Below are 25967 nucleotides of genomic sequence, written 5' to 3' on the forward strand. Positions count from 1 at the left end.
TGTAAATTCCCCTGTAGGTGTGGTCCCTGTTCAGCTATGGCATTCATATAAAAGTTCCAGCTAAATGAATAAGTGGGCTGTTTCCTCTGCACTGGAATGCCAATAACCATCCTGAGGGCACAGAGAGGCTCTTTGTATCAGTGAAGAGTCTGGAAGTTTGGAGAAAAAGCAATAACAAGTTTTGAGTGCACTCGGCGTGTTAATGTGGATGCGAGCAAGCGCGTGTGTACCTACCATTGATCCAGTAGTCTTCAGAGATGTCGGTGCGTATATAGTGTTGGTCAGGCGGAGGGCCAAGGGAGCGTGTGAATGTTGTGTCTTTGCCCAAGAAGTCTGAAGATGTGCCTGCATACAGGTACTGATCTAGACCAGTAACAGAGTCAGGTCAAACAATTATGACATTATGACATGCTTATTTCCAGATCTATATTATTGTTGTGAGATTCCACTAGAGGAGCTTTGCATGATTCAGTTCAAAAGCATCCATATTTATCTTATACTAGCCCTTTATATAGCCCTCTATTCACCCTGTGTCTGAGACAGGAGATTTAACTCCTGTCTCTTCAAAGCCCCCTCCCTAAAAGCCCACTTTCATCCGATTGGCCTGCTTCCTGGAGGCCTGCTGAGGGGCATGACCCATGCTCGTGAGCTGCACTCAGCAATGACAGACTCCGCTCAGAGCGAAGTGCTGCGGGCGGGCCTCACAGATTACTGTATGAAAATACAACTGTATTCACTGGTTTTGGTGAAACTGGATTATATTTAATTCAGAAAATATTTTCTGGTATTCCCTGTGATGTCTTCCGGTTGCTCTACCTCAACTTTGGTGATTTACACTACAGAGTTTTCTGATTGCCAGACAAGTTTTACATGTTGTTAGCAGCTACTTTAGCTACTACTTGGCTAGTTAGCTCAGACCTAGGACTGACAATGCAAGACTACAGCACCCAGTACTAGTTGGCACCGTCTTAGTATGGAAAATAGTGACATGAGGCATTGAAGTTAATTAATTTACATACAAATCAGGCCACAAATGAGACAATAATTGGGTTGGAAAAGCAGCTCACAACTTTTACATTCACTGATTTTGAAACTGGATCATATTTTATATTTTAGCATGTTTTCTTTCTGATGTCTTCAGGCTGCTCTGTCTATGATTCATGAAGTTTCTTAATAGACAAAGCTTTAGCAGTAATGTATTTTAGCTGCTGAGATCTATGCTATAAAAACAGGACTTATGGTTCTGAAACTAAATACTTAGATTCAACATCGTAAACAGTAATTGAAATTGAATTTTAATTTGCTTCAATTTAAAACTGGGGGAGACCCATGATAAGCCTCATAAGCTTTTAGTTTCCCTATTTTTTATACTGTTTTGTTTTTGTCTGTTTTTAATATGTGCTTAATAAAATCAAAAAACTGCTAGTTAGCTCACTGAAGCTGATTCTGCCTGGAGAAGGAGCTCAAATACCAGGGGGGACGCACAACTAACTGCAGTTAGCTACATCAGCAACAATTAAAGATACCTGTCCACCCAAAACTCCATAAATCAGTGAGAGATGAGCAGCTGGAGAACATCAAAAGGAAAAACACTTAAATATACTCAGAACACAAATCAATACATACAAAAGTCAAATCATTTTTACAATCCTGATTGTAAAAATCCAGATGATTTAGCTTTTGCCATTTCACTTGCCTACCCGTCTGAATTTACAAAAACAGACTGAGAAAGATTTGAAGACACAAACATATAAAGAGAGATAAGGCTCAGAAACACTTCATGTTTACAACTCTCTGCCAAATAAATGTGCTGCTGCCTGAGAAATGTCTGCTTGCTTCTTTCTTGACCAAAATAATTTGCAGAAAAGTGCTGGGAAAAAAAATATGTGAATACAAATTTATTCAAACAACTGGGTGGAGAATTGAAGAGTCACATCATTTATCTGTGGGTAAATGGTGCTGTGCAGCAATAAAATTCTAATGCACAAGATAAGGTGGCAGAGGACAGAGCCAGAACATTGTGTGGTGGCTCATCTTACCTGTGAGGACTGAGGTAAATGGCTGCAAAGGGTCAAAAGGACATTTCAATCTGCCAGACTCCACTGTACCAGACAGCAGTTGGAACACACCATCCTGGGAGACAAAAGGAAATTTAAATCCAACTCCTGAACCCGTGCCAAAAATTATTCCCACTGAGATTCAGTCATTCGTATCTACTTTACCTGTCTGCGGCCAGTGAGTTCAATAAAAGCGCAGTTGGGGTGGAAGGCTCCGGTCCCACAGGCATAGACGTGTGTTCGATTGTAGTTATGGAGGACCCTGACAAAGTTAGCACACTCCAACTACAGAAAAAGAGCAAATGAGTGATTCCAATCTGACTGAACAGGTATAATGAATATTACAACATGTAATGGTGTACAGAATCTATGTTTTGTTTTGTTTTGCTCTCAAAAAATGTCTTTAAAAGCACTTACATTTGCATTTTTGCCTGCCAGTTTGCACATTTCGACTTGGTCCCGGTGAGCAGGCCAGTGAATCTAAATGAAAGGAGAAACATTTCATATCTCATAATGTGGCATTTGACTCTGTCCCTCCAGATCTTAAATCCGTCCTCATACAGTTATTTTCCATTTATATGCTCCAATAATTCAAGTTTTTAAGATGAAAGGTTTATTAACAAAAAAAATTGGACTGTGATTTACCCTTTCATTTAATCTCTGCCAGACCGTTGCTGTGCACTTTGTACTTATTTAAGCCTATAAAATAACAATATAATGTGTTCAAGCTGCAATAGGCTCAGAAAGCAGCAGGCAGACTTTTCACATTATCTAAAATGAGAGTGCATGGTACTCCTGTTTTAGCATCTCTACACTGGCTTGTGCATTTCAGAGAATGATATAAAATTTTATGGATCACTTTAAAGGGTACCACAGAGTAAGCTCCTGATCCCCGAACCTGATAGGAGCCTAAGTGCAGCCCAATATCATCCAGAAGGTCCTTGTTAGTGGCTTTTTAGGCCATCAGGGCCCCTCAACTGTGGAACAAATTGCTGGAGAAGTTCAGGCAGCCTGTTTTTTACTGTATGAAATGCCTTTTAAAGACATTATATAAACGTCTCTGTCCTTTGAACATCCTTTGCTTTTCACTTTCCTAGCAGATTGTTTTTTATTTGTTAGCTATAGAGGCAGCATTTGATCCTTTTTATTCAGGTTTAATATAATATATACAATAATATAATATATATATGTACACATACAGGATGTTTTTTTAGGTATTTCTAATTATTGAGGTGAAATGTTTACTGTTTCAGTGACCTGATATAGTTTTGGATAATAAAGGTTATTGTTAAATTGTCCAATATCCTGCCTATATTGCATATCACTTTTGAAGGATCATCGCAAAAAATGTGTGTTAATTTTTATATTCGATGCATTATATTCTGTATAAAGAATATTGGCATATACTGATTTATAAATGTAAGAATTTTTTTTTTACTCTCTAATATTGGTATCAGTATTGGAATTGGCCCCGAAAATCCAGTATTGCTCAGGCCTTTATTAAACAACTTATCTCAGTTATACAATAATTAACACTTTCAGGTGCTGGTACAAGAGAGTGATGGATGTATGGCATCCCGTGTCCCTTCAGTGCACCCCACCATGTTCACACATGTGTTATAACAGGCTTATGTGCTTAGCGTGTTACTTCTCTTAAATCCTACCAAGGAGAGCTATCGCCAAACTTATTCATGGGTCGACAGACGCATGCAAACACACCGACACAAATACTAAAACATCTCATGATTCCAAATCATTGCATGCCGCTGAGGAATTCACACAGAAAACCTGTGTTACAACGTGATATGCTGACTGACCAGAGTGTGGCCTCAGTGCAAGGGCTTAAAACTGGTCTTGAAATGCAGAACATGAATTGACCAGTGGCCTAGTTTCACCACAGCATATGGGGATATTTAAAGGCTGTGGTAAAAGGTTTACAACACAGCAGCTATCTCCTGAAAATCAGCGTAGAAACAACCGGAATGCTTGCCAGGAGAATATATATTGGTATGCCCAGGTATGTCTCTGTGTTAACTGATAAACACCACGTTTGTGTCTCTAGGCAGTATTCACTGTTAAGGTCTAGTCCTGAGAGGCAGAGAGAATTAAACTTTTGATGCATATCTCCCCAGCATCAGTATCAATGACCAGAGAGGCAGCAGAAAGGCAACACTTTGAGAGCAAGACTACGAGTTAAAACAACCAGATAAAAATCAAATAAACACACTTGCATATCAACCTCAGCTGAATAAACACACACTCACATCAGCAAGCTTTAACATATGGAATCCGTCCAACTGCATATGTGTTTGTGTATATGTGTAATTGTGAGCACGCTTACTCTGTAAATGTGCGCGTGTGTGTGTGCATGTGTGTGCCCGCCAACACGATGACCCTGACCTTGCCAGACAGATAGTTTCAGACTGCAGATGAAAGGTGAGCTCCTCTCTAAAGCAATAGCGGCTGAGTTCATTTCAGCTTAGTAACATCATAATGGAAAAGAAATATCTTACATCATCCTGCTTAATGGTAAGACAAGTATAAGTGTCATGAGCTGAAGCTTAATGACACCTTCTAAAATAATGAACTGTTCGCAGCAAATAACAGAGGCTATTAGGATGGCTCAAGTGACTCCAAGCATGAGTTTGCATGTCTGGGGAGTGGGATAGTTACTGTGTGTGTGTGTGTGTGTGTGTGTGTGTGTGTGTGTGTGTGTGTGTGTGTGTGTGTGGAGAAGAGCCTCCATCTCCTGTTCAAACTTGAATTTCTTCCAGCACTATCTTTCTGTCAGAGGGTGTGGGGACTCTTAAAACTGCTGTAAACACTTCAACGTCTACCTAAACAACCTCTCAAGAATAATAAATGGCCTGAATAGCAACAAACCCAAAAGCCGCTGTTTATTTATTGCACTCAACTCTCAATTCACTCAATTTTTCAGGTTTTTTTTCTGTTCTATATCCTCTTAATATAATTTGCACATTCCTGCTCTTCACACGATAGCCTACCTTTCTCGGGGCTCTGTTCAGATTGTCAGGGTCGAGCAGGTAGATGTGATCCCTGGCCCCCAGCAGAAGACGACCTTTCTCCTCATCCAGCAGCAGCGAGTGGGAGTGGAGGCCATCAGAGGGGCCCAAAAAAAGAGATACGCTCCCGGCTTGCAGAAGTTCTGGTGCAGAGAAAGTGACAGAGAGACAAAAACACAAACAAAAGCAATTATAAATCCCCACAGTCCAGTTTGTGTATGTAACCTACATTTAAAAATGCATCATTTACAACTGAATTATAGTACGATAGGAAAAATGTTTCAGGAGGATTAGGCAGTCATTCTGCGGTTCACTCACACCAAAAGCCCCAATATAAGTACTGGGTTTCCTCTAGAAGAGAAAAACGTGTCCTGGCTTGACTTGAAACTACCTAATCCTCCATGGTTCAACACCTTACCTACACATGCTGATAGAGAAGAGATACAGTAGCGGAGAAGTCAGCACGCTGTTTCAGTGAATGCATCATAAGATATCTTTATCAGGGTATTTTCACCACTACTTCATTAATCACAAAGATATCTCTGGGTTTAGAAGCAGCTGTTTAAAAGGATATGGGCAGTTTACTTGTTCTAAAACAACCCGTCTCTCCTCCTGTTCTTTCCTGACTAGACCTCATTTGCAGAAGACTGAAAATCTTCATCATCCTGAAGCTGTATCATATGCATACAGCTTCATGGTAATAATTGCTGTTCCCTTATATAAGATTTACAGTATCAAAGGGATTGTTCGGATTATTTAATGTGGGATTGTATAAATGCTTATTATGAATGTTTATTAGCTATTGCAGCCACTTAAAAAAGGTCCACCTGAAAATTCAATATTAGCTTAAGTGTACACTATATTTAGAATATCTTCGCCACTTTACTTTCCTATCAAAGAGCTTTTTCTGATGGGACACTGCTGATGTATGAGCCAAATATTGCTCTCTCCAAGCCAACCAAACTCCATGGGTGAAATCATCCATTTCATCTTGCAGAAAACAGGACACACAATAACACAAACACACTGACAGATCGAGGCCTAAACCAGAAACTCCTGTCTTCTGCAAAGTAGAATGATAAATTTCACTCATGGAGTTTGGTCTTTGTCCTCAGCAGTACATTGCTTAGCTTCTGTGTTGGTGCCTCTCTCTGTTTCTCCAAATTGAGGTTGAGCTGATCGGCATCTACAATAGGTAAAACACTGACTATATATATAAGAACATAATACTACCCCACATCAACTAATCCAAACTATCCCTTTAAACGTTATATAAAAACTTAATATATACATATACAGGTTGTTTTTTATTAGTATCAGTTGGTCTTTGTGCTCTTAGCTTTCAAGGTCCATGTCTGGGAGCTGAATACTGACTCCATTCTCAGCTCAGTACTGTGTCCTTGATCTCTTTGATTGTAGGAAATCTCTTCTATCACCAGGCTCTTTTCAGAGCACCAGTATAGCAACATGCCTTGAATAAACACTGGCCCAGTGCGGGGGAGTCCTGTGGGAGTCACTCTGAAAGGATTGACATTGTGATTACCCTCTTGGTGTGAAGGATTGGAGAGGTTACCAACCCTCAATATTTGAACTTCTGGGACCCCTCCACACCATGCAATCCCACTTAATACCTCCTTCTATACACAAGCTCACACACACAGCACCCCCACATGCTCATATCTCTCACCCCTGCACACATACATATCATGCCCTCAAGCAGACTAAACCTTACAGAGAGATTAGGCCTGCTAGCCCTTGGCTAACGCTAATCTGTTCTGTAAACACACAGCACTGTGAGCCCAGTGAAACAGCCTGCTTAGCTGTTGCCGCTTGGCATAGTGCTGCACACCTTTCTCCACAGAGGAGAGCTCTCAAACCCCTAAACAACTCTTGATTAGCTCCTCTGCCAGACCTCCGAGGCACGTCTCATCCACACATTTGTTTGAGTAAGACATCACCATGCTGGCTGGCTGCTGACAGGTTCAGGCTCTGCTGATAGACTAGATTTAAGCTCTATAATGCTATAATGTCTGCTATTGTAGAAGTGCAGACCACTCAATACAGAGTGCGGAAAGTAATGGTAAGATTGCTTGGATTATATTGATTGCTGTAATAATGCTTTAGATTAATCTGACATATGTGCTGGGACAAGAGCCACATCATTTAAACATGAATTAGAACAATATTCATTACAAGTGACCTACTGATCATTGTTCTCTACATTTACAGGAGGGTAGCTGTGCTCCATGTTGCATAATCACAGCTTTGGTCTGCTAGCAATATGCAGCGTGGGATGTTAAACCCATGGTTTAAATACAGAGAGCAATGTCACAGCCGGTGGTGGACTCAGACTGTCTGAGGGGCAGGGACATAAAAATAAAAAAAGGCACAAACTGTATGCCGTGGGGCACAAGTGCCTAGAAAGTTGTGATGCATTTGGCAAAACAGTTCCACTCTCCGGTTTAGATCAAAGGCTACTTTTCTAGCCAGTCAGGGCAGTCTGTATGGCTCTGCATTGTGTTTTCTCCATTAGAGGAACATCCTGGAGGGCTATTCATCATGTTTTACCCACTGGGAGGCACCCTAGAGGGCACTATACCACATTTTGTAAACTGGAAAGCAATATAGAGGGCATTTCAACACAATTTTTCCAGTGATATTGACCCCAGAGGTTACTTTATCATGTTTTATCGACCATAGGTAGATCCAATAGAGTCCACCAGATACAGCCAGTATCAAATATTAAATTAAACAGTAATGTTAATAAGTAACTACAGATGAGTTAAAGAACCAGTCAGATTTAATTCACTGAAATGGATGCTGATTCACTGTTACTAAGCAAATGTCTTCACTAAAAGGAGGTACAGTATAGAGCCTGCTTACTGTTAGACAGAAATGTCTTATAAATTGTCTTGACTAATAAACTGAAGCTTTTGAGTAATACAGGCCACAAGACTGTAAACAGAATTAATGTGGTGTGGTGTAACTTAATCCTTTTGGTTTCACATTTAGATCGAAGCATAACAACAATGAATGTGTATATTATTAAAAAAAATATTTAAATCATGACCAGATGATTTTAGTTTTCATTTGGCAGAGGGCCACACTGTCTATGTTGTAGCTCTGGATGAAACTTGAACTTGTGCCTCGAGACATGTTTCTCAGAGAAAAGTCTGTAAGTTTGGAGTAGAAGGCAGTTGTTTTGGAGGTGTTCACTCAATCAGGGATGATTTCACTTTGATCATTTCAGCCTTCGCTCACTGAAGCTGCGCTTTTACAGGCGGGTGATGTGATGTGATGTTTTGAAGAGTGATCGGTGCTGGGTGGTGTTGCTTTTGATGAGTGTGCGCTGATGAGATGATGACAAGTTGTGTGCATGATGTGTGCACCGGGCTGGAGGCGATTTTACTTTTGATGGATTCTTCCCTGCTTCAGTCATTTGGACTGAGAGAGCCAAAAATGGACATTGTTCGACTGTTGTTAATCTGAGGTCCAGAGGAAACCGCTGCAGGGTCAGATGGCCCTTCTCTTGAATGAACAGCAAAGTTTGTTCACAGTCAAAGCCAAGAGGCACACCCTGATAGAGTATCAAAAAGTTCTCTATGATATACAGCCCCATTAAAATGCAATCATCCATGAAATGATGAACTGCTTTATTTTATCAACTGGTTTGGAACAAACATAAAATGAGACAAACTGGTGAGCTTAATACTAGCCTAACTGCTGAGTAAACACTGCCCCTAGCAATCATTATTCCTGCAGCTACTTACACATATTTATGTTGGACACTTTGGACATACATGTGTATCTATTTCCAGCTATACTGGGTTTTGGATGCCTTTCACCAGAGGAGAGCTTTTGGAGGTTGAAGTCAGAGTGAGTTTACTTTTAGGTCACTGTGGGGATTCAATTTTATGGAGCAAGACTGAAGTTCATATGTGTGGTTTCTTGCAGCTGATACATAGCTGCATGAGGGATGGAGACTTTGAAGTGAAGTTTGCACTGGAGTTTAGAATGGGTTTTAAGGGGAGCAATAATTTAGCTTTCCCCTGGTGGCACAAAGCAAACACACTCAGTTGACGCAAAACTAAACACATGGACAGAGCGCACATTGCCAGGACCAGCTAATATACACACAACAGATTGATCGACAGTCTCCTATGGACCAAGAGCATCAACATGACATGAACTATGTCAGGTTATAGTACAGTGTGTTGTTCATATGAATTAGACATATAGCACTGGGCTGCACTGTATTTTATTAAAACTGACTGCTAAAGTTTATGTAATGAGGAAACATGACATGAGACAAATAGGGAATTATGAAGTGGGCTAATGAATCAGTAAGTGAGTCTTAAATCTTTCACTCTACTTTACAGTGATGTTTCAAAGACCATTTACTTTAAGAGTGCAACTGAGTCTGCTAATCTCTCGTTTTACTTTTCCTCTAGGTGGTGTGCAGCAAAGACCACGAGAGAGAGAGGAAGACAAAATAGAGAGAGACAAATGAAGACAAAATATTATAGATAGGCAAAGCCAGACATGGTCTATGAAGATGCACGCTGAGTGGCTGAAACTCAATCAGGCAAAAATGTGTGAAAAGTTCAAGAGAATCATAGGTGTGACTCGACATGTATGAGTGTTTGGTATCATTCAGATTTTAGCAGTTCTGAGTTTTGTGAAACGCTTTAACCACGGATAAATTTTACCAGTGGAACAACTGAGCTAAGCTAACGCTAGCTAGCTAGATACCTGTAATGAAGTGTAGATGATGACAATGGTCTCTTTTCTGGTTTTGTGAATATTTTGGGGTTTACTTAAGCTACTTTACTGTAACAATAGAGTATATCCCATCTTTTTAAAACATTTTGTGGCCTAGCATTTGCTAAATTGAGGTGACTGTTACAAGACTGACACAATTTAACACAACTACCCAAGCTTACCAACTTATCAATGGCTGAGAAGGTTAACTGGGAATAACACTAGACATTAGTTGGCCTCTGAGGAACATTTCTACTGTCTGTTTCTGAGCAAAGCTTCATCTTATGTCTTTTTTGTCTTGTCATGTCTTCTTTGTCTTTATATCTCTTTACATCATTTCTTTGTCTTGTCTTTTTCTTTCTTTGCATTGCTTTTAGTCTTGTTTTTTATCTTTACATTTGTTATATCTTTTTATGTCTTTTTTTCTTGTTATGTTGTGTTTTGTGTGATAGATGCACCAAGAAATTGTCACTTCTGTGTGTGATTGTCTCATCCATTTAGGTCTGACTTTGGAAAGGTGGCACGCAATGATAATAATCAATAATTTAGATTTTTTTTTTGTTCAAGCGTAGGGAATAAAAAAAAAGTTAAAAGTTGTCAGAAAAATAAATACTCAAGTAATGTACAATACAGTAATTACACTTAGTTACTTCCCACCTCTGGCTACATGCAAGTGCATAGATGATGAAGGTTACTAGCATGAGAAACATTACTGTGCTCTCAGACTTGCCTGGACCCATACTGTACTAATATGAAATTATCAAAGTAAATGTAAACATGAAACAACAATAAAAGTAATGGACAAATTGACAATATTTCAGTTCTTACCTCTGTGGCTGAGTTTGACCCTGGGGACACTTTGTTTGATGCTCACTCCAAAAGGGAGGGTGGCCAACAACATCAATCCCACTAATGGGACCCATGAATGGGATAGTACCTTAATCCTCTTCCCCCTGCCGACATAATTACTGCCAGACATGCAGCGCAGGGCCGAGACCTTATTCAGGCTCTGATTTACAGGGTTCTCTGTCTTCATGGTGTGTGGAGTGGTCTTGTTCCGTTTTCACTCTGTCCTTTTCTGCAACCCTGACAAGAGACCAGAGAGAAGAGTCAAGCTTGGGAGGAGCAACCATAAGAGTGTGTGTGTGTGTGTGTGTGTGTGTGTGTGTGTGTGTGTGTGCGTGAGCGTGTGTGCAGTCTCATCTAACTGCATGCAGGATATGTACACAGGTTCCTGTTGTGGCTATTCAGCTGTTTCACCATGGAGCCCTACAGGCATGTCCCTTCTCTTTACCCATCCCACATCAGCTGTTGCCTGTCACTGGCTTTCCTTTTGTGTCGCTTTTAAATCTGTTTGCCCACAACAAAGGTCAGGCTAACAAAACAGTCACATCTGACTATCTTTCACTCCGCCATGCGTCTTTCAGTTTCTCTCTTCCCTCTTTCTTCTGCTGACTTGGATAACTCATTTAATTCTTCAGCTAAATGATACATGCCAATAGTTTCAGCATTAGCTGATGACCCTGTCAGTGCCTCCTTTATGTCCTGTAAAAAAAATGGTCCATGTCCTGTTTAGGACTTCACAGTGCATTAAAGAGGCCTGCAACACAGACATTAGTTCGCATTCAATGCAAAGTGTGAGTGAACAGTCATGGGAACACTCACTGGCTTTTCTCTCACTAATAAGAAAGGAGAACTTGAGCGATGTGCGCTAACTTAACGCAGGACAAAGTGACACTTGGACACTGGGACATGGGACATTGTGCCAGAAACTGGACTTTTTTTTGGCTTTGTTCAGAAGGGAATGTAAACATTTGAATGTTGGAAACATGCAAATGTGACAAAATTTCAATTAGTGATAGATAAACTAATCAGTCATGATGATTACCATTGTTTGATTATTGTCATTGTGAGTTTTGGGAAGGCTGTGCAAAAGTTTGGAGCCCTGTACTATGACTATCATGCATCCTGCTGTAAATGTCTGTCATTTTGTCTTCACAAATGTGTGGTTTAGAGTCAGAGCTAGGGTGTAATCTTTTTCTTTAGACCAAGTTTCCCACAGGACCTGCATATGATGTGTATATAACTACACTCCTTCAAACATGCAAATGTGATCAACACAGGGCACAGGATGTTTTAAGTGTATGCAACTAACAGTCTGAGTCTGCACGCAGAATTTGTTTTCTTTTATTGAGGGATATTTAAACTTGAGAGACATTATTGGAATTTTTGTTGCCTCATGATAACCTTATTATAGCATCACCCTACTCAAATACCAACTGAGTATTAACAGTGTTTTTAAACTTGCATTCCTGCACATTCCACCACCACCTAGTAACTAATTAACCAGCCAATCAATGAAGAAATTAATGAATTCATCAAAAGAATGCCTCCCCCCTCAGACCTTATTGCTACATCTTTCTCATTACTTTCCTTCCACCCCCATGTCAGATAACACACATCAACCTGTCTTGTGACAACATAAACAGTGTCAACCAAGATTAATAGAACCGATGTGCCACACACACTCTCTCACATATCTCAAACCATGCCTGTTGCTTCCAGCTGGAGCAACTGGACAAAGAGACAAGATGAGACATAATCACTGTTTGGGATAAATACCGTCTCTGGCTATGAAATTAAATAAGGTGACATTCTGAGTACATACATGCATCCACGCCTATGCACACAGATTTGCACTGCATGACAAAATGTCATGCTGGCAGACAGATGCAAGCTGTACCAATCATTTCACTTCATTTATTTTCCCTGTCCAGTTTTGTCACTGGGTGTTTGACACGTGAGTTCATTACTGAGAATCAGGGCAGAGTGGCACCCATCCAAGCCCTCTGTAGCTTTAAACTGGAGAGGATTAGACCCTGATAAACAGACTGCTGTTTATCTAAGATGACAAATTGAGGCACCTTCACACCTTAAGGGTTAGAAATACAGATATAGAGCTGTGTGTGATGGATGGCCAATCAGCAAAGAGAGTGAGAAAGCGTGGAGGTTTAAATCTGTGCAGGCTTTGCACTCTGTGAGAGACAGTGATAGTGCTGCTGGTGGGGCTCATCCTCCCCACGGTATCTTCAGAGGAGCGGTGACACAATTTCACCCATGTGAGTAGCGTTCAAGTAATGTATCTCTCTTCACCGCTCGAGTGCCCACATCTATCAACAGTACAGGCCTGCGCAGAACCCCTTGAGAAGAATACAGCACAAATAAAGGGGTAAGCTCAAGTGTTACAAGAGGAGCATTAAAATCTCTCCATCTGTTGAGAAAAGGATGACAACAGGGGAACGTCACGCAATATAGCAGGGAAAGACATAATATGCTTCACCAGTCAGTCAATAAGAGATAGAGTGAAAAAAAAGTGAGAAAGAGAGGTGAGAAAGAGAAGAAACAGGCAGCTTGTGCCATGCGGGTTAAGCTAACACCCCTGTTTCCTGGCGGCCAGAGTCCCTGTTGTCTTTGGCAGCATGGCCGGCACACAGTGCAGGGGGTGATGGGAAACAATCCTGATGGCGATGATGACAGATTTAAAGCTAGCAGCCAATATGGTGCTGTTGGCTTCTGATCTCAGCCCAACATATAGCATTTTATGGATGTCATCTCTTCAAATATACCGGCTTTGAGGTCCACATCAAACACATACAGCGTATGTGCCCCAGAACAACCACAGCAGGTATTAATTAACAATAATCCAAAGAAATCAAGATGCAATACAAGGAATTTAATGCAGTTGTGCCCAGCTGCATAAGGTTTTCCTTAGCATACAAATTTTCTTCTAAGGATGCCTTTGGAAGAAATGAGTTGCATAAAATCACCATAAATATTTCCTTAGTATGTTGTAAGGGAAAGCCCTTTATAAAGTGTTTGCTCTTAGCCACTTAAGTATTCCCTTTTGCATTGTTAGAGGGTCCTTAGAACCATTTTCAACCATCAAAAAATTTTAAGGGACCCATAATTTATGGAACATAAGATAATGGCCGGAATTTTGGTGACTGAAGAGGAGAAAGAGATACAAGACATAAGCTGTGCCTCAGTTTACATTAGTACAATGTCATGTAGTACACTATGTACTCACTTGCATAGCGTGTGTATTTCAACAGGGTAGTGCCATCTCAAATCAGGGGATGGCCGTTGCGCTCTTACCGGAAATGCCAATCGCAGCTTCCTCTTCTTCATGGGCAAACTGAAGCCAGGCTGAGCTTTAATGCCACTCACCAAAACATCTAACAGGTTGTTTAATTATTTGTGTTCAATTTCACTTCATGGAACATGAACATCCTTTCAACTGTTTGCTTTTGTTTGCCCTCTTGATTTCTCAGGCGGTTAAAAATAAACTGTCATCTCTGTTGACACACCAATATGTTGATTTATATTTGATTTGCAGTACCGGATAATGTCATTTTGCAATAATAACATTATCCTGTTTGTCAGACACTGCTTAATAAAAAAATCATAGAAACTGTGTCCATAGCAATGGTCTGTTCTTCATAGCAGCAGTTGGCTATACTGAAATTAAAGACCTTAGAATGCTGTAATTGACCAATCAGAATCAAGAATTTAACAAAGCTGCGTAATAACACTCCACATGCGCTGTATTATGACAGTAACGGCCAAGAACGTTTTAGTTTAAATACCTGGACAAGGAGACAACCTAAGAGGTTTAATGCGGCACTCCTAAGTGAACCCCTTAACTTAGGGAAATATTTTGCTTAAGGGACAAACTTAAGTTAAGGTGGTTTATGCAACCAGGCATTGAACTTTTAAAAGACATAATTTTCCCTGTCGAAGTTGTCAGCAGACATACGGAAGAAGCAGATGGTGAAGAAGTGCTCTGGCTATGGGCATTTTCACACACAGACCACCCCTAATGAGGCATTTAGCAACACCCAGGTGCCCTGTAGAGTACGCCATTATCAAACCCCTCCATCTCCACAGGACAGAGTGCATTAGCATGGCTATTTGTCTTTATTCCCTGACCACAGGCACTGACCTGGCAGAACAACATAGGTAATTGTTTCTAGCTCTCAAGACATTAGTTGTTTTTCTTGGCAAAAGTCAATCATCTTTTTTTTCCAACCTTGCATTTAAGCAAGCATGTAACTCCCCAGTGAGTCTGTGTGAGTTCATGTCTTGTAGGGAAAATACAGGACAGCCACCATGCGGGCCACACTGTTTGTGTTTTCACTAAACACAAACTATAAAGCATATACAAGGAGCATTAAATTTTAAAGTTGTTCTTGAAGCTATAACTCCATTTATAGATGGTGGTAAAGAGGAAACACAACACTCTTCAAATACAGAAAAGCACCATTATTTTCCTTTATGTCTTGGCACTGTAGTATAGTATATATTTTAAAGAAGGGGTCATTTATTTCACTTATCATAACAAGCTAAAAGGCTTCTTGAAACAAAGTAAAATAGCATTGTCAGCTCTGTGTCCAAAAGCTACGAATAAAAACGAGTAATAATTGATCTGATGGGTCCAACATCTATATCTCATAAGTTCTGTCTAAACTATTTTGCCTTAACAACATTAACACACATAGTCCAGATCTCTCTATGTTTAACTATATGCTGAGAATTGCCAGAGAATAAGTAAACATGAAACATATTCCCATGGCAATGGAAGATTATTCTGGACTGAGACCAAAAACCTCAACCTATATACTATTATACAAAAGGCTTTTGGCAACTTAGTATAGAATCACTTCCTAATTTTTTTTTCTGTAATTTGTTTACTCAAGTCATAAGGTGAACATCAAGGAAGGAAGCTGTGATTCATTTCAACACAAACATTACTCCACCTTATCTGAGCAAAACACTGTCTCTATCAGCACAGCATGTGTGCATCTCTTGGGAAATTACATATCACTCCAAAAAATGAATGCAAAATAAATTGCCAAAATATCCCCTTACGCACAAAATTTAATCATGTAAACATGGTGATACAGACGAAGATGGGCTTTGAAGTTTAAAACGCTGCACTAAATTAGCTCTAAATAATGAATGAATGCATAGCACAGAACATGTTGGGTAAGGATATCTGATACCTCTCCCTGGACTGGAACAGAGATCATTTGATCCCTTGCCATTAGGAAAGTCTGTATTTCCTGCAGACATTTACCTTCTAATAAATCCTATAAATCAGAACTCTGCAGGCTGTCTGATTACAGAAAGTCTCTCTCACACAGCTAAACAACACTGGAGTCCTGACACTTAACTCCACTGCCCCATAAACGAGTTTGTGTGAGGATATTTCTGTTTTCCATCACATAAACACCTTCACAACTCCACATTAAAAGTGACAGATGTCTCATGACAATTATACTTTGCATGAAACCTCTGTGCATGAAATCAATGAATGCCCAGACAAAAGGACATTCCTGTGGAATTTCTTCCGTTCTGGAAGTTAAGAGTATGTCTGTGGGGAAAAAAACCAAAGGAGATGGATAAAATTCCAACCCTGAGGTCCTGTCTGTCCACATTTTGTCCCACCCTGAGCTGTTATCTGAAAACACTGGTAAGAGAATACTTTGGGCTACTGCTGGTATGGTAACCAAATACACAAAAGACAGATAAAAATGCTTGTGCTTCCTTTGTTAAAGACTCGCTTTATATTAAATGTTGCTGTTTAATCCTCCAGTCTTAGTCCCTGGAAGAGCCAGCAGCTCCCCTACTCAAGTATATACAGTACAATTGGGACAGTGGTGGTTCAGGTCTGCTGTCATACCAAAGGTGAATGGAAAGGTGGGACAGTGGGCGTGAGAAGTGTCACTGGATCTGTGGTTTAACTCTTTTCAATAGGGAAGATGGAAACGGAAAAACAACAAGTGGAAACAAAGTCAAGTGCTTATTCAAAACAGAAGCGACCATGTAACCGAGACAACGCTATATAGATAAACATGCAGATAAGGTTTGGTTGATAAGGGACAACAAAACAAGTAACTCTACACATACTGAACCGGGCATGACCCGGGCGTACAACTCTGAATGTGTATGAGATTCAGCATGTATGAACATATGTGTGTGTGTAAGATAATACCATCCTGAGGTAGGCAGATGGGAGCAATGGGGCATGAAAACTGACAGTCCTAAGTGCCCTCACTTGTCTCCTGATGGCCTGAGGACACAGAGGTACACCCATGTGTGCTATGCAACAACTCCTCTCAAGAGCATTAAAGTCTTCTACAAATGTGGAGAGCAACTCTATTGTTCTGTCTGTGCTGGGAAGGCTTTTGGGTATATTAAGGGGTATACTGGGTTATATTAAGGTGCCTGTAATAAGCATTAGTTAATAGGTAATTATCCCCTTATAAGATGTGTATTAAGATAAAACAAGATAAAACTTTATTAATCCCCAGTGGGAAATTCAGGATTTTTTTTAACAGTAATATGTATTAATAAGACTACATAGGTGTTCATAATAAACATGTTTACTGTTAGATTATAAGACATTTATAAGCACTGATAAGGAACTTACCAATCAATTTACAGGCCACTTTGTTTATTACAGCATTGCAAACACATTTAGTGAGTTTAACTAACATACCTAATGTCTATTATGTCTATAATGTTAAACCTTGAGCTTTTGTTGTTCCTTCATTAAGATTTCTACATTCTTAATAATGCACTTATTAACAGTCAACTATGCATTATTCAGCTTGAGACATTCCCTCCTACTCTCACCCTTTTCATGTCTCTCTTGAGCTGTCACTGTACAATGAAGGCAAGGTCTGAAAAAACACAGGCGCACAATAAAGGATTTATTAACCTTCATAAGCAATGCTCATACTTGCTAAAAAAATATGTAATAGTATATAGAAATCTTAGTAAAGCAACAACAAACACTTAACAAAGGTTTAACAATGACATAATATGCAAGTTAACGTAATTCAATAACTTTTTGTAATGCTATTATAAACAACTAAAGGAACTTCAACAAATAAACCTTTTATTAACATTCTTAAACAGTTTAAAAAGGTTACAAGTTCCTTGTAAGTGCTTATAATTGCAATCTCACAATAAACATATTTATTATGCTATTATTAACACTTATATAGTCATAACACACATTAATGTTAATAAGTATCTTGTAAAGGCCTTATTACCTATTCACCAAAGCTCATTACAGGCACCTTAATATTAACTGTTATCAGCTTTAACAGCACCAATACAGTTTAGCAGAGACAGAGGAAACACAGAGCTGCAGGCAGGGAAACCCAGCCAGGCTGTCTGTCTGCAAGTCATTGGCACCTAGCTGTTGTAGACTCTCTAAACACACTAACTGCAGTAAAGGTGCCCTCGCTGTTTTGTCTGTCTGCACTGAAGGGATTCTGGGAACAGGACCATATAAGGCTAGGTTAGTGTGCAGCATGACTACAAGTATGTTTTAATAACACTTTCCACCCAAAACCTGTTGAGTTTTGAGAAAGCACTGTTTCAGTTTCTAGTTTTCATCACCATCCAGGAAAAGCCTTAGCGTGAACTGCCTGACGTTGTCACAGAGCGCAGGAATGGTGCTGTAGGCCATTCAAAACACAGCCGAATATTGATGCTGTGATTTTTAGAGTAATGTTGGATGAGTCCCGACATGCCATACTGAACAAGAGTGAGTCAAAGCACCCAGGAGGCTCAAGGTCAGCAGAGCATGGTTTTGAATTGATTGATATAGTAAGCAAAGGAACTGACATACCCCTACTAAAAACCCTTCAACCAGTCTCACATTATAACAGATTATCAAATGCACTTTCCCAATCACACCAGAGCACTCACTGAGAGGAGATTAGGATACAGTTTCAGCTTCAAAGCATGCTGTCACTTTTCAAAAGTCCTCTTAAAGTATACATCTCCAGGCTGTGATTTCAGCAGCAGTCCTCAGCCTGCCCCATCTCCAGTCAAGTGAACCTGTAACTGCCTTTGTAGAAAGCAGTCTGCATTAAGTACGCCTGGCAGACACCATCTCAGTGACGTAACAATTGGACAGTGTTTAAAAGAGAAAATCAGACAGGATTTTCAGGGTTGTGTTTCTGTGGCCCAAAGCAGAAATCATTTATTTACCTCAGTCATGCTGATCGAAAGCCCTGAAACAGTGCCAGAAAAATCAATACCCACACAGCTCTCATCCCTCTGCTTCCCCTCAACAGTTTCTCTGCTTCTCTCCCAACACCCCCTCAACACAAAGCTCCTTGTAGGGAGTTAGATAAACCTTTAGAAGTGCAGTAAGTGGAGAGTGAGTCCTTGAGACTGTGAGATATACAGGCAGGGAAGGATGGTTAAATAACTACACAACTAAACCCACAGGACTGATTTTTACTTTACGCCACACAGTAAAGCAACAGAGATATATACACTGCAGTGAGCTTCATAAGTAAAGCACTCATGTTCACTGCAACAAACTTTAATGTACTGCAATGTGAATATTTTGGATAAGGGAAAAGGGCCTGGCTGTTTAAGTGCACCTAGTCACATTCAATTTTAAGAGTATTTGGGGGCCCCACACTCCATCCCTCCTAAAAACTGTCCACACACTCTCAAATACATTTGGTACCCCAATATTCTGCCACTCTACCAATGTCTAATATAACTATATATATGTCAGTACCTCTCTAGCTCTATATATCTCTACCTGGTGTAAAATAAAATTGAAAATCTCACATATATAATATCACATCATGTGATTTTGCTCTCTGAAACACTCACCCACATGTAAGACACACAGCAATGCTATCTGATGAATAGCATGTATTATGATTTGTGATTGTTACAATACCAGTAGTTCAACATGATTACATCTTTGCATGTCAATAAAAATCTTCATAGGATATAAAATGCTTTCAAAATCACTGTATTATGTCACCATGCTTTGAAACAAAGCTGTTCAGAACATATTTAGGGATTTATGCAATTAAAATTCTGGTTTTGAAAGGTAGAATTTAGAAAATTCAGTAAGCTCTTCTGTAGAACTTCAAGTTGCATCAAGTCAAATCTACAAACTGCAATGTGTTATTATGCAAGAAAAACTTGTATTGATAACCAGTGATTGAGGAAGTTTTCAGATCTCTTACATAAGTCAAAGCACTATTTCAAAAATGTGAAAGTCTCGTCTGCAAAGTATGCAAGTTTTATCAAAATTAAAAGTAGTCACTGTGATGAAAAATGGTCCCTGTTATTGTTTTACTATTATATAGAAATAACTGAAATAATTGAAATAATATTACTGTTGCATTTATGTGTATGTTGCATTTTATTGCTCTTGCTACTTAAGGTTGTGCTGATTTATGCTGTTTGGGTAGTTTGGGTAGAAGCAATTAAGAAGTAAGTAAGAAGAAGGATTATTCTCTCAACCCATGAAGAAAGACTTACTTCTTCATCAGCACATCTGGACATACATATTATTCACGGGACATTTATACTGGTAGCTGTAGCAGTCAGACAAATGTAGTGGAGTAAAATGTACAATATTTGCCTCTGAGGAGTGGTGGAGCAGAAGTAAAAAGTTGCATAAAATGGAAATACTCAAGTACAGGTAGTCCACCTCATTTTTTTTTTTTTTTTTACTTAAATACTTGAGTAAATGTACTTACTTACATTTAACCACCGCTGATTAAGTAAACCAGCCTCGGTTAATTTGCTTACTATCATGCAACAGATGGGACATGTAATAGCCGAGTAAATATTATAAACTATAAAAGAGAATTTTAACCCCAGACACAAAGTTGTGAGTTTCGAAAAAAAACTGTACATGATTCACATAGTCGTTACTGTCGTTGTGTACTTCATCTTACCTGCGCACTCTGCTCGTCCCTCTCACAGGCAGCACATGCCCGAGCTGCGGTCACCAGCGTCGCTCTCCTTAATTGCCTGACGCACAGAGAAAAGTAAACGAAAGTAACCACTGACACTTCCACAAGCTCGTCCCGACTAAAAGCACACTTGATAGACAAACTGAAAACTTCCCCCAAATATTTCCACTCCCCTTAACTACAGTTAAACGCACACCGGCGCTCTTGAACTCTTGGTGCACCCTCTACAAGGGTGTGTGTGTGTGTGTGTGAGTTGGATGGCTGGTAATGTGTGGCAGGCAGTTCGCCCCAGCGAAGACAGACTGCAACCTCCCAATTATTCTGCTGCTGCTGCTGCCTGAGGGGAGGGGCCCTCAGCATCTGTACCGCTGCCAGACAGGACCTAACAGTGGTCACTACACATCCTTACATTTTATCCAAGTTAACCCGTTTGTCACTCTTGAGTTCTTTTTTGTAACATTATGTGTTTTATTTGAGAGAGCTTACAACAAAAACAAAAGAACACAAAGAGTAGAATTATATGGATATTCTAAGATATGCATATAGGTATTACAGTAAAATGGAGTAGAAAGGTATTAATGAGGCGTTCTTACAATAATGCATAAAGCCTGCAGTGGAAATGATGTTTTAAAGTTGTTAACAAATGGTTTCCCTCTTTCAGGAGGCTGATGAAAAATAGAAAAGAGGAGGAGGTTTTCTACAACTCTAAAGCATTAGTCACTAATGATTAGTGAGTGACTGGTGAAACATCAGTGAAGGCATTCATTACAGCAGATAATCATTTATAAAGGAAATTTTATTAGAAAGTGGTACTGTGTGTTATTGTGTAAGTGACCAGTTAAAGTGATTCTTCTTAGACTAAAAAAAGAGAAAGGAATACAACTGTGATAGATATACAATGAGCTCACTGAGTATGAGAACATTAGAATATTGTAGGGTGGAGAGATAAAAAGCTTTGAACGATCTATTCTCTAATGGGAGTGACTCAAATGGGTTTGATCATGGAAGTGTGTGTCATGGCAATGGAATAATCCCGTAATTGTTCAGTTTGGGATATGTGAGCCTGCGTGTCCAGCCAAGGCTGATGCTGATTCTGAACCTGGCGTTTGCTCCTCCAGGAATCACTCAGGCGCTGCTGGTGAGAGGAAAGAACAGCTGTATTTGGGTTAAGTGAGCAGATTTTGCTGGGTGGGATGCTTTGGCCACGTGTCCTTGAACCAGGAGCGTGCGGTTCCAGTGATTTTTAAGTAAACTTTGGCATGGTCCCGCATACACACAGACACAAGTTCATCCAGACTCACACTGATTTTATTCCTCTACCAGAAATCATGGCAGGGTGAGATCCAAGTGTACACAGAGGTCACATTCAGTTGAGATGAGAGCTGTGATGTCAAGCCCAGAAAGTACAGTTGCAATGTGTGATGTGTGTAAAGTAAGTTGGGATATGCTTGTTATTGCACTTGGTAATTAACCTATCGCTGCTCCGGCTCTGGGCGTGTATCTGCAGCAGCTGTGACTGGTTGGGTCCCGGTTACCTTAGAGAATAAGGTTATAGGTTAATGGGTTAAAACAGTGTCCTCCCTCCACAGAGGGAGGTTCAGTGTCAGGGTGTATACTTCCTCAGGACAACTCCCAAACACACGCACACACACACAGGCACATACAGTAAAATCATTAGAGATGAGCAGCACTGATGACATGAATTGTGTAAAACAGTGCATACTGTCCACGGTCCATCCCATCCCTGCCCATTCTCCTGGGAGTTGTGCTAAACTTTGTGTGTGTGTTTGTCTTGTCTGGCTCCTGTACTTGTATCATTGTGAGGCCCAAATGTCCACACAAATAAAAGCCAAAAAAATCAACAGTTTTCATTATGGGACATGGGCTAAGGAGGTAGATTCACAAGCTTCAGACACATGTCAAATGATTAAAATTAAAAAAAAGTAAATAATGAGTATGGAAGGAAATGAAAGAGAGAGATGGACAAGAAAGTTCCCGATCAGTTCAGACAGATATTACAGTTCATGTTATGTCAAGTCAAATTTTATTTATATAGCTCAGTATCACAAAACACAATTTGGCTGAGGTGGCTTTTTCTGTACAGCCTGCAACACCCACTGTCCTTTAGACCCTCAAATGGGCAAGGATAGTCTTTAGATGGAAAACCCCTAAAAAATCCTTTCAAAAGGGAAAAAATTGTAATAAATCTCCGGGAGAGCAACAGAGTGATCGCCCTCCCAGAATGGGCAGACATGCAACAGATGTCGCGTGTACAGAACAGAACAGTAAAATCATATTAAGTAAAGTATTTCATGACCGAATATCTGATACATAAATTTATGAAATATAAAGAATGTAGATCTAGGAGGACGATGAACGATTTCCGGTGTCGACAGTGGGATCTGATCTATACACCTCCTCTCCAACTACAAATTTTGATAACAAAATTTCTGATACATTGAATTATAAAATAATTACCCCTTAAAGGGATCCAAACCACTTTAAACAGTTAGTTATGTAGCTGTTTGTAAGCCCTTTGTAGGATTTTAAACATTTCTTAAAAAAAAAAAAAATCTGCCTCAGAAAGTAGATTAATGTTGACCAGCAGAACATTGTCTTCTTTCTGTTGCAAATTAATTGAGAAACTGTTTTTAGTTTATAGTTGAAGAGGATTCTGGCAGTGTTCCCAGAACAGCTGCCAAGTTATTTAAAAATCATGAGCAAAGACCAATGACAGCCCAGCAAGTGGTCCATTCATCCAATTAGGGACAGGAACGGTTAATTGACATCTGAGTGAAGGACAAAATAGTTGATCATTTATTGTTCAGCCTCCATGAAGAGACATTTGTCCAGCAAATGTCTCATGAAGGAAGTGAAAGAGTTATACAGCGAAGTGAAAGTTGTGGTTACAGTAACAAATCTGATTTATGGATTGGTTTAATTATAGTTTTTGCTCAATGAAAGTAAATGTAATGTGAAAGTAAATTTTCAGTCTACATGGATAGAGAGTGTGTGTCTATGCTTTGGTTTACACAACATGCCGGTGAAAACATGCACATGAATAGACACACCAATTGTGTTTCTCCCCATGTGAACTACTTACACAATAGTAGCTTGTTTTGTGTTTCTTTCTATCCTTATCCCTTGATATATGGAGTGTGAGTGAATGAAGAGGATTTGGCAATGCAAGACATGATAAAGCAAACCAAAGAATAGCCCCTTAATCCCCAGTCATTTCTACAATGTTGTTATCCAGTTGATCCTCCATTAAGGAGGATCAACCGCTCACTCTGGATGAGGTGGGAAGCTGCAGAAATGTAAGATCAGCAGTTAGTGGGTTTTCAGAAAAATATACCATCTTGGATAGTGCTGCTGATTATTCTCTTATAAACTGTGACAGTATTGCTAAAATGTAAACAGGAGAAGATCGCGGACATTGGAGGAGGGAGAATATCTTATCTGAAGTCACAGAGGAGCAGAAAATTCTCTGTAAAGATGCAAACTCTTTGCACATTCAAAGGGATTAACTCTTAACAAATTGGACACACTTTCACTGGTACATTATGTGTTTGGGATATGTAAGTGGCTAATATATCACTTCACAGTGTTTGTTCCATATAAACTGTCTCATCTTTTTAAAGTTTTGCTAAAACACTTGGCAGCTAGTAAAACATTGAGGGTGAAGTTATAGTCTCCGGTGGGCTGAAATGGTCTGTGAAATGAGGTGAGAGAGCTGAAATTCTTATGAACTCGGGCATTAATGTTCCATTAGTAGATTCAGTTGTTTACTGAAATAAAAAAGCCTTTTTTTTTGCATGCTTGTGGTATTCATGTGGGAGACGGCCTTCTGAGCAAGCACACAAACGGTGCATGTTAGGGTGCAGAATGCAGTGCAATCTGTGAGTAATTTCTAACAGTAATCGTAAGGATCTCCAGCGAGAGGGCAGTCAGCCAGGCCTGGTCACCCAGGGAGCTCCTACTCTGCTCGGGACACACACACACACACACACACACATGCACACATGCAGGCCTCTGAGCTTTAGTGCCAATAGCCTTGAACTGATTAACTAATCTTGATTACATGAGCTGCCACCAGGCTTGTAGTGCTCTACAACAACTGGAGCAGAGCTAATTATCAATGGTTGTTACTTATCAATGATGAGGGATAAGGATCATTAATTAGATCTCAACTAGACATGTCAACAGACATAGAAGGACTTTCAGTATCCCCCCAAAATTTAAATATACAGAGGTCCAGCACATTATAAATAGAAACAAAAATATATACACGGAGAATGCATTCTTAGAAATAAGTCTTCCAAAAGCTATCCTTCCTGAACAGTTGAGGTTCTACCCAGAATCATGTGCTTCTGAAGAGTACTTTTTATAACTCTTTACTTTATAGAACTCTTTCATCAAAGGTTCTTTGTAGCATATTTTAAATGGGTTCTCGGTTTATGGCACTTATTCATGCTGTTCCCTCCTGACTGGATCCTTGCTTGTGTTGCTAACTCACATAGCAGATTCTGGCTATATCCTTTCACAGATTGTTTTAGATATAACTCTTTATGTTGAGTTGAAGGAAAAACTCTCTGAAAGGGTTCCAAATGGAACCTTTATAAAAGGTTCTAAACCAACCAAAAGGGTTCTCCTCTGGGGACAAGCCAAAGAACCCTCTATGGTTCTAGTTAGCACCTTTTTATTACGGTGTGTGTACAGTGGATATATGGATTTGATGATTTTGTAATGCATCTTATTAACTTGGTTGTATGTCTTTTCTTGGCTACTTGCACATGAGTGGTGATCTGAGTCAAATGGATCTTATATCTGCAGTATATATATCCATGTTCTCTCTCAGTGTCTAAGGACACCTTCACTATACACATAAATACACTCACAGTCTGCCATTAGTTTTTCCTTCCATGATTCACAGACAGGTAGCCATAAAGCTCTTTAACATACCGTGAAAATGATGAATGACAGCGAACACAATAAAACTATATGGCCACATTCAAACAGTTGTCAGCATACTTCTAGCTTATGGCTGCGTTGGGATGACATCTTCAGTATTGAATAGTATATCACATGAACACGGGCTGTTTTTCACGCTTCGGGTGTCGCTTTGTAACTTGCAGTATATCCAGCTGTAACCGCCTGTCTGCAGCTGGTAGAGCGTTCACTGTACAACTTGAATTTAGAGGTGCTCCGCTGTGAATCACTCATGTCTGTTTGTTTGAAAATCCACTGAATTCAATGTAAATAGATGCTCATCATTACATGAGTCCATTAAGTGATGTAATACTTTGAGATGC

At 39.7% G+C, this 25967-nt stretch overlaps 1 protein-coding gene across 1 annotated transcript in view; it reads right to left on the bottom strand.

Annotated features, from left to right (window-relative positions):
- Positions 1 to 20939, bottom strand: part of sema3d (sema domain, immunoglobulin domain (Ig), short basic domain, secreted, (semaphorin) 3D) — a 43127-nt gene extending 22188 nt beyond the window's left edge. Inside the window, exons 1-7 of the mRNA XM_084733521.1 lie at positions 20638 to 20939; positions 10670 to 10927; positions 5063 to 5223; positions 2475 to 2537; positions 2223 to 2342; positions 2040 to 2133; positions 235 to 363 (exon numbers count right to left, since the gene is read on the bottom strand). Of these exons, the coding sequence (XP_084589647.1) occupies positions 235 to 363; positions 2040 to 2133; positions 2223 to 2342; positions 2475 to 2537; positions 5063 to 5223; positions 10670 to 10877 (775 nt within the window). The 5' untranslated portion in view covers positions 10878 to 10927; positions 20638 to 20939. The remainder of the gene's footprint in view (positions 1 to 234; positions 364 to 2039; positions 2134 to 2222; positions 2343 to 2474; positions 2538 to 5062; positions 5224 to 10669; positions 10928 to 20637) is intronic.
- Positions 20940 to 25967: the final 5028 nt, after the last annotated feature.

Source organism: Lutjanus erythropterus, chromosome 13 (assembly GCF_056507025.1).
Source record: "Lutjanus erythropterus isolate fLutEry1 chromosome 13, fLutEry1.hap2, whole genome shotgun sequence".
Taxonomy (NCBI): Eukaryota; Metazoa; Chordata; class Actinopteri; order Lutjaniformes; family Lutjanidae; genus Lutjanus; species Lutjanus erythropterus.